At 39.0% G+C, this 8921-nt stretch overlaps 3 protein-coding genes across 6 annotated transcripts in view; 2 read left to right on the forward strand and 1 right to left on the reverse strand.

Annotated features, from left to right (window-relative positions):
- Positions 1–20: 20 nt before the first annotated feature.
- On the forward strand, positions 21–2579 carry LOC113471495. The gene is made up of 4 exons (XM_026830694.1): positions 21–290; positions 856–1022; positions 2289–2392; positions 2569–2579. The coding sequence occupies exons 1-4, from the start codon at positions 135–137 to the stop codon at positions 2577–2579; spliced, it is 438 nt and encodes a 145-aa protein (XP_026686495.1). The 5' UTR covers positions 21–134.
- Positions 2574–4344, forward strand: LOC103519087 (putative gustatory receptor 28b). Of its 3 annotated transcripts, none has more exons than XM_026830696.1 (4): positions 2574–2908; positions 3094–3162; positions 3452–3541; positions 4231–4344. In XM_026830696.1, the coding sequence occupies exons 1-4, from the start codon at positions 2621–2623 to the stop codon at positions 4300–4302; spliced, it is 519 nt and encodes a 172-aa protein (XP_026686497.1). In that variant the 5' UTR covers positions 2574–2620; the 3' UTR covers positions 4303–4344. The 3 variants fall into 3 exon arrangements, with proteins under 3 accessions (XP_026686497.1, XP_026686496.1, XP_026686498.1); XM_026830695.1 differs by lacking the exon at positions 4231–4344 and adding an exon at positions 4024–4095; XM_026830697.1 differs by lacking the exon at positions 3452–3541 and having other exon boundaries at positions 4231–4323.
- Positions 4345–6159: 1815 nt separating this feature from the next.
- LOC103519084 (enhancer of mRNA-decapping protein 4-like) overlaps positions 6160–8921 on the reverse strand; it is a 5697-nt gene continuing 2935 nt past the window's right edge. Inside the window, exons 2-4 of one of the 2 annotated variants that reach the window (XM_008484166.3) lie at positions 8513–8591; positions 7855–8018; positions 6160–6421 (exon numbers count right to left, since the gene is read on the reverse strand). In XM_008484166.3, the coding sequence (XP_008482388.1) occupies positions 6232–6421; positions 7855–8018; positions 8513–8581 (423 nt within the window). In that variant the 5' untranslated portion in view covers positions 8582–8591 and the 3' untranslated portion in view covers positions 6160–6231. Of the gene's footprint in view, positions 6422–7854; positions 8019–8378; positions 8451–8512; positions 8592–8921 lie in introns of those variants that run through there. The other variant, XM_017448057.2, reaches the window with a different exon arrangement.

Below are 8921 nucleotides of genomic sequence, written 5' to 3' on the forward strand. Positions count from 1 at the left end.
ACCTTAGCGGTTACATTTCCCTCTATCCAACTTTTTTTTTGATCGCAGTTATATCAAACATCTTAAATAGGCACTATCACTTTCTCTTTCAGATCAGTGTGGCAGCCCTGGTGTCTAAATTCACAACTCTCTTCATGCTGAGAAAGTACATTATGAAGTTGTACAAGTCTCTCTACTACAGTGATTTATACAACTCCACAATATTCATAGACAGTAACGTGAGATTTCACAATGTTCTCTCTATTATTCTCATCGCTACTTGTTTGCTTATCAACTTGTGTATCAATGTGGTAAGCAACGTTGTGCGTGGTGGGTATTTGGATGGGTGAGTGTCCGTTCAAGGATCTTCCATATCTATATGATGCTTTTTTACGGGGCCCGAAGTTCCCATCGCGTACTTAATCTATCCCCAATTTCCCAACTACATCCCGAATTTCCCAATTAATAAATTTTATGACTTGACTTGGACTCGAACGCTCGAACCATCAACCTACACAGCCCAAGTCCACCGCGCTAACCAGTAGGTACACCATTGAGTCTTTTTTTCCAAGAGGTTTGACAGAGGGAACTTTAACTGGTAAAGTCTTATCGTCCCGAGATCGAAGAGAGAAGGGAGCCAGGATAGGAGAAAGCCAGCCGTTCGGAGAAAGAACATTATCCCTTCAGGATAAAATCCGCCCAGCGCGGGAATCGAACCCGCGGCCTAGCGCTTATAAGGCAGACGCGCTACCAACGAAGCTAACTAGGCTGGTTTTGTTCATTTTCACTGCATGGTTGTTCAATTTCGTTTCACTACACCGAGGTTGGTTTTCCCTTGATTTTTGGTACACTTGATTTCGTTTGCTTCCCCCACAGGTTCGCTTTCTCCAACTGTACGAGAGTCATGTCACCATCATTAACATCTTATACTTCAACTACATGTACTTCAGCAGCATTCAAGTGTACATCACCGAGCTGCAGTTCCTCATTCTAGCCTACGGGTTGTATATTCGATTCCAGGTATTGGTATTGGTAGAAGTAGGGCCATTGGTTATAATAAACGCCTTTGGTCACTGCGACCTGGTTAGATCTTTTATGACTTTCCCTTTATTTTTTTTTTTTTTTTTTTGAAGAGCCCTAGACTTCTTACGAAGGCCAGGGTTCTTTAAGGACTGATTTCTTTGACTTCTCCACGTGTTATGATCATGCTTGAGACGTAAAGCAGTTGTTTGTGAGAGGCAACACCACATTCACACATGATGTGTTCCGTCGTTTCTGGTGCTTCTTATTGATCTTTTGTTTTTATATATTGATTCATGTTATTGGTTATTTTTCCATATAAAAGAAAGGTTTTATATGGGTACCTACTAATATTGGGACTTTTTTTACGAATTAAAAGTACATTTAGTTGTTATCTTTAACTTTAGTTTGATCATTCCAAGTTTATTATCATGTGCAAATTTTGTTGTTCCTTTTTATATTGTCTAATTTTCTGTGGTGCTATATTAATATTATTGTTTACTAGGTTAGGTGTAGGTATATTTCATAAAGAGGTTTGATAGAGGGAACTGTAACTACTGACATCTTGGCGTCGCGGGTCGGAGAACGAACCTTACCTGAATAGAGTCCGTCCCGGGCGGAAATCGAACCCGCGACCTGGTGCTTACAAAACAGGCGCTGACCAGGCTGGCTAGTTGTAGATATGTATATTAGGTTCAGTAAAACTTTCCTACTTTAGACATGCTAGTTCATACTTTTTTTTATATTTTTGTCAGGATATTTTTATCCGTTGAGCAGTGTCCACACTTACTTATGTTTGTAATGTCGGACGATAATGTTTTATGACATTTCCAACAGAAGTGTGGACTATGCTTGACATTAATCTTTTATTTGGTGTTACTGTTTAGAATTTGTTTGTTTGTTTGTTTGTTTTTTGTTTTGACATTTATTTTCCATGAATAAAACACATTGTTTAAACCATATTTTTTCTACTTCATTCTCTTTGATGGAAAAGCTAATAACATTAATGCCCGACCTTAGCACGGATAGTTTTCTGTTAATCCAGAGTTCAAGAAATACTGGCAGCCAGCCTAGTTAGCTTGGTGGGTAGAGCGTCTACCTTGTAAGCGCTAGGTCATGGGTTCGATTCCCACCCAGGGCGGACTTTATTATGAACGGATAAGGTTCGTACTCGGAACGACTGGCTTTCTTTTATCCTGTCTTCCTTCTCTCTTCGAATTCGGGACAGTAAGACCTTAGCAGTTACAGTTCCCTCTATCAAACCTCAATTGTGCTTCCTCTCATTTCAGATCCGTATTAAAAAGCACAAAGCTCGGGCCGGTTCCCAACGCTTCCTCCGTTATGGATGCCTACTCCCTCAATCTCAAATGTAACACTGTCTCCAACCTCGTAGGTCACGGGTTCGATTCCCACCCAGGGCGGACTTTATAATGAACGGATAAGGTTCGTTCTCGGAACGGCTGGCTTTCTTTTATCCTGTCTTCCTTCTCTCTTCGAATTCGGGACAGTAAGACCTTAGCAGTTACAGTTCCCTCTACCAAACCTCAATTGTGCTTCCTCTCATTTCAGATCCGTATTAAGAAGCACAAAGCTCGGGCCGGTTCCCAACGCTTCCTCCGTTATGGATGCCTACTCCCTCAATCTCAAATGTAACACTGTCTCCAACCTCCGCACTGCACATATCTTCCTCTGCGATTCTCTCGTCTATTTGAACTCTATCTACGATTATTCTCTCATGTTTTCCCTTGTGTGTTTGTTCATTACGACTCTGCTTGATATTTACTATGAGTTCTTCGGCATTGTGGTCAATGAGGAGGGACATACACAGATAAGGACCTACTTGTGGATCATCCAGTATATTGTCCGGTTTATCAGTGTGATACAGATGTGTGATATTACGAGCGGTGAGGTACGTACTTGTGTGTCATCCAGTATATTCAATAGTGTCCGGTTTAAATTTTGCTCATTAAAATTTGGGATCCTCGGACATATTATAGGGACCCGATTGGGGTCTTTTTTTCTAAGTTTGTTGTACAGTAGGGACCTATTTTCCCTAGCCTGAGTCTAGTTGTGATTTTCATTATTTTTTTCCAGGCCAAGAAAGCTCGCAGTCTGATAGCAAACATTTGTAATCGACATCTAGATGTTAATACAAAGGAGGAGGTGAGAGTTTTGTTTAAATTTAACATAGGAAATAAGTTCCAAGTTTTTTTTTTAATTCGCCGATTTTGCAATAATTAGTGTTTTACCAACTCTCGAACAAAAATTTTGACACATCTTCGGCAATTTGATTAGTAATTCGACGATTTTGCAATAATTAGTGTTTTACCAACTCTCGAACAAAAATTTTGACACATCTTCGGCAATTTGATTAGTTTTTCTGGTCTATTCATCGGGCAATCGGGCTACACATTTTTTAATAAACTCTCTAGTTATTGCAATGTGTTCCCAGTTGATGCTGTTTACCAATCACATTTCTAGCCGGAACATCGAGTTCTCAGCCGGTGGATTTTTCAACCTAAACACTCATCTCATTACATCGGTAAGAACCAAGAATAGAAACTCCAACCTTTATTTCTCGAGGGAAAAATGTTGCTTTTTCCTAGGAAATAATTGAAAATTTTGGGTAGCAAGAACGATACTACTACATAGTACTTTAGAAAGTCGTTATTGGAAGAGACTCCCAGAATAAGGGGCAAAATAATCATGTTAAATATGGGAGGAAGGCACGACTAATTTGGCACAGTGATGGTGGATTTCACCCACGACTTAATGAGAGATTTAACTAATTCGAGAATTTTCAATGATAGAAAAAGGAGTTTTTAATTATTCAAACAGGAGATTTTAAAAACTCCTCCTTTTTGGATCACTAAAAACTCTTATTGGGACCATTAAAAACTCCTTTTTATCTTATTAAAATATCCTTTTTGGATGATTAAAAATTCTTCGATTAGTTAAATCTCTCATTAAGTCGTTGGTGAAATCCATCATCAAGTATCTAATCTGTTTCATTATCTGTTTCAGGCAATAGCAGCTGGCACAACATATCTGGTCATTTTGGTCCAGTTTAATTCGGCTTCGGATAATAAAGATTAGCGTTACCACTGGACCAACTGTGTTATTGGAAGAGACTCCCAGAATAAGGGGCAAAATAATCATGTTAAATATGGGAGGAAGGCACGACCAATTTGGCACAGTCAAGTATCTAATCTCTTTCATTATCTGTTTCAGGCAATAGCAGCTGGCACAACATATCTGGTCATTTTGGTCCAGTTTAATTCGGCTTCGGATAATAAAGATTAAATAAACCTGGACATGTGGAAAGAAGAGATTAAGCATATTAAGATTATTAAGCATAATTTGGGGGGCACGGTTGTTCCAGTGGTAACGCGCTTGCTTGCCATGCAGAAGGTCCCGGGTTCGAATCCCACCATCGACAAAAATTTGTCATAATTTGGGGGGCACGGTTGGTCCAGTGGTAACGCGCTTGCTTGCCATGCAGAAGGTCCCGGGTTCGAATCCCACCATCGACAAAAATTTAATGCTGCAGTGAGCACCAAAGTTGTGACATAATAACACAAAGAAACTGCATTTACATTTTTTCGACACCAGGCACATGCGTCTAATGTAGGCAGTTGTTTCATTGGCTAACGAATAAAAACGGCGGTGTGAACACTCATCTTTTCTAAATAAAAAAAATAGAAAATAATAATATGTGGCCAAAGAGAGTGAGAAGCATTGAAGTGAGCGAGAAGAGAAACAAGAGGAAGACCAAAAATGAGATAACATGGGATAACAGATCAAAGAAGATTTGAAAAGAGAAAAACTTGGATTGCAACCTCGCTCCAGAACCGAGCCAGCTTTGGAAAACACAAACACGAAATTTCGACCCCACTTGAGTGGGAAAGATAATGTAAAGAAGAAACCAATTAGTCTTTCCCACTAACACTGGTCATTGCGCTCACGGTTTTTCTTGCTTGCGGAGACGGGTTTGAGCCCGAGAGGGAAATGTAAGCTATGATTTATCGTGCGAAATCGCAGAGCGAAGCGAAGGACATGGATAAGAATGGAATAGCAAGCCAGTTCCGGCACCAAAGTTGTGTCAAAAAAAAACAAAAAAAATGCATTTTCATTTTTTTTTTTTTTTTTTTTTTTTTTTTTTTACAAAAGAAGAAACCAATTATTTTCTTACTTTCCGTGTTTGTCTCACGGTTTGGAATCTAAGCTCACTTGAAGTCAACAAAAGTTTGTATTTCAATGAAGAAGAATCCTCTTTTATTTCTAGTCAAGAAAACAATAGGTCTGTACAAAGAAACGTTTACTTTTTACACGGTAAATTTACACTGACAAAATTTATAATTGAAAGAAAAAGAAAAAAAAAATCAAATATTTTAACATTGAATAGTGCAAAAATTTTACCCAAAAAACAACTAATTTGTGTAAAATTTTGATTCAATTCTCAACTCTTGGACCAAGTTCCCAGTAGGATAAGTCCAGATTCAAAATCAAAAATAAAGTAAAAATGTTCATGTATATCATGTATAATCCCTCAATATTTTATAGCTTTACAACCCACATGTGTACATCTCTAGAAAACGAAATTTTGACTTTTTTTTTGATACCTATATATTTTATTTATTTATATTTACACTCTAATAAATATAAATAAATAAAATATATAGGTATCAAAAAAAAGTCAAAATTTCGTTCTGACATTAAGAACGAAATTAAACTTATTTCCTCCTTACTAAATACAGTTTCGGGTATTTCTTTCACTTATTTATTTATTTTACATCAAAATCCTTAGGCCCGGTTCGGGTATAAAAAAAAAATCGCGATTTTTCGCCAAATCCGTTCAAGAAGGAAGAATTAAAAAGAAAAAAAAATGGGTCCAAATTTTTTTTCGACCAGCTGATGTGAAAATCTCATTCTGGTGAAAAATTACCCATGTGGTTGCTGTTATCGGGTTCCAGAATGTTTGTTTGTTCGTTTTTTTTTTTTTTTTTTTTTTTTTTTTGAAAAATTTGGACCCCCCACTCGAACCGATTTGAAAAAAAAAAAAAATGGATTTTTAAAAAAAATGTTCACCAAAAAATTTTCAGCCATATTCACTCGAACCGGGCCTCAAAGTCAAAAAGCCCAGACACAAAATCCTTTTAATCTCGAACCAATGAGCTCAAAATCCCTGGAGTCAAAATTTTCTCGCTCAAAATCCCTAAAATCAAAAATCCCTTACTCAAAATCCCTCAATACTCCCTGAATAACACGTTCCAGTTTCTTCACATGTTTAATGGCCGGATGGTTCGGTTGTGCTACGGAGAACGATTTCAGTTTGGTCAAAGTAGAGAGAAGAACCTTAGGTACATGCTCTCGGGTAGAGGAATGTTGAATGTCCAGAGCTCCTAGGGCTTCGTCAATGTAGCTGCAAAAGAAACGACATAGGGTAAGTGTACCATTTATTCGCCTACCTAAAAAACGTACCATTTATTGGCCCACCTGCCCACATTTTTTTAATTTTTGTTTTTATGACTGCAATCTTTGAATAGCACTGGTTCGATAGCATCTTTAAGCTCTTTCTTTTGATGAAATTGGATCTTGAAAAAGTTCGTCCAGTGCAGACTTATGTGGCGTAGACCCACAGGTGGGCCAATAGATGGTACGTTTTTTAGGTGGGCGAATAAATGGTACACTTACCCTAGTATAAGCTTTTTTTTCAAAGAGGTTTGACAGAGGGAACTGTAACTGCTAAGGTCTCATTATTCCGAAAGCGAAGAGAGAAGGAAGACAGGATAGGAAAAAGCCAGTCGTTCCGAGAACGAACCTTATTCCATCAGGGTTCTGCGGTTCAGGACGAGCGAGCCAATTTAACATGGCTAGAGCTAGAGACCATCACCCAGGTGTATAGCAGATACAAGAAGACATCTTTTCTTTATTCTGCTATCGCCATTCGGCGAAAGCTAAAGCCGCTACAACAACAACATCAGGGTAAAATCCGCCCTGGGCGGGAATCGAACCCGCGGCCTAGCGCTTACAAGGCAGACGCGCTACCAGCCAAGCTAACTAGGCTGGCAGTGAGGATCTTTTTTCGTACCTGCTGATTGACCCCTTAAGCCTACAACTCACGATGAGTTTTATCGTATCAGTCCATCGCATGCGATAGAACTCATCGTGAATGGGGAATTTCTATCCGATAAGTTTGTCTGATGGAAATAAATGCTCAATCTAATATATAAAAATGAATGTGTGTGTGTTTGTTTGTTCGAACTTTATGCTTGGCCAAACCGCTCATCCGATTGCTATAAAACTTCGTCAACTTATTACTTGCACTCCCTTGAAGGTTATAGGCTATTTTCCGGTTCGTTTTTGTTAAGCTACGCCGAGCAAGACCATTAAATGGATGAGTGACATGAACGGCCATGCCTATTGAACGGCCATGCCTATTGAACGGCCTAATTGAACGGCCATTCAATATTTTTATCGTATCAGTTGAACTTATCCCTACCGTGTGTGGGGGTTTTTCTATCAGATATCAGGTAAGTTGTAGCAATGTCTAGAATCTAGATCCTCCGCGGCGTTTTTCGTCAGCTTCTCAATCAGCCCTAACTAGGGTGATTGCTTTGGGCTGACATTTGGTTTTGGCTACAAAAAAAATTACGAGTGGATGCCTTTCGCACTTGAACCTTGCTATTTCGTTGGCAAAGATTGAGGGGGATTTCAGGCCGGTATCCTCCCAGAACCCCAACTCCTAAAAAACTGAAATTTGGTAGGATTTTGCCGAAATCGGTTCAGGTTCTCGAGTTATGATCAATTTTCCCTGACAAAGCACAGGCAACCTGCTATGTATTTTATACTTACGAGCACTTGAGTATACTCTGGTTGGCCAAATCTCCTCCGATCTGTTGTATGAGAGATATAAGCACGGGTTGTTCCAGAGGACAAGGGTTCATATCAAACAGAGTAGATGGGTCTACATTCTCACATACGTACAATACAAGAGATAGGTTCTGTGCAGTAAGGGCCTGGAATTAAAAAAATAGTAATCGATTTGCCTGTGGACCTAAAATATAGTCACAATTTGCCTGGTTTCTGAAATTCTCACTGTTGTCAAAATTTAAATTTCAAAATCTCCGAGCCCGAGTGGGTATCACACGTGGTTTTGCACACCGCAGACCACGGGTTCAATTCTTAGAATACACCTCTTCACACGGTCTCGTCAGGACAATTGAGTAGCTACTTTAATCGAGTTGCGACCAGTGGCGGCATTACCAGATTAAAAAAAATGTAAAAGTAGAAGAATCAAAACACTACGATGGAGAGGTTTCTTCTAGGTTTAATTAACTTGGCGCGGGATTTGAACCCAGAACCTCCAGTCTACCTACCTGTTGGAAGGCAGCGTTGTACTGTTTCTTGCTAAGGAAAGACTTGATCTGGTTCTGTATAAGTTGCATTGGGCACTACTTGCGGTGGGTACCGGGGTTTGAACCCAGGACCTCCTGATTACCAGTCTACCTACCTGTTGGAAGGCAGCGTTGTACTGTTTCTTGCTAAGGAAAGACTTGATCTGGTTCTGTATAAGTTGCATTTGTTGAGCACTACTTGCTTCTTTCACTTATTTATTTTACATCAAAATCCTTAGGCCCGGTTCGGGTATGAAAAAAAAAAAAATCGCGATTTTTCTCCAAATCCGTTCAAGAAGGAAGAATAAAAAAAAATGGGTCCAAAATTTTTTTCGACCAGCTGATGTGAAAATCTCATTCTGGTGCAAAATTACCCATGTGGTTGCTGTTATCGGGTTAGAGAATGTTTGCTTTTTTTTCGAGAAAATTTTGGACCTCGAACCGATTTGAAAAAAAAAAAAAAGGATTTTTAGTTTGAAAAAAAAAGGTTCACAAAAAATTTTTCGCCCTATTTCCCCCAACCCG

The sequence above is a fragment of the Diaphorina citri genome, unplaced genomic scaffold, assembly GCF_000475195.1.
Source record: "Diaphorina citri unplaced genomic scaffold, Diaci psyllid genome assembly version 1.1 scaffold2529, whole genome shotgun sequence".
NCBI classification, from domain to species: domain Eukaryota; kingdom Metazoa; phylum Arthropoda; class Insecta; order Hemiptera; family Psyllidae; genus Diaphorina; species Diaphorina citri.

Coding starts and splice junctions, on each gene's coding strand:
- LOC113471495 (XM_026830694.1), top strand. CDS start 135: ATGCTGAGAAAGTACATTATGAAGTTGTACAAGTCTCTCTACTACAGT. Junction 291..855: donor TCAACTTGTGTATCAATGTG/GTAAGCAACGTT, acceptor CTTCCCCCACAG/GTTCGCTTTCTCCAACTGTA. Junction 1,023..2,288: donor TTGGTATTGGTAGAAGTAGG/GCCATTGGTTAT, acceptor CTCTCATTTCAG/ATCCGTATTAAAAAGCACAA.
- LOC103519087 (XM_026830696.1), top strand. CDS start 2,621: ATGGATGCCTACTCCCTCAATCTCAAATGTAACACTGTCTCCAACCTC. Junction 2,909..3,093: donor GTGATATTACGAGCGGTGAG/GTACGTACTTGT, acceptor ATTTTTTTCCAG/GCCAAGAAAGCTCGCAGTCT. Junction 3,542..4,230: donor ACACTCATCTCATTACATCG/GTAAGAACCAAG, acceptor TATCTGTTTCAG/GCAATAGCAGCTGGCACAAC.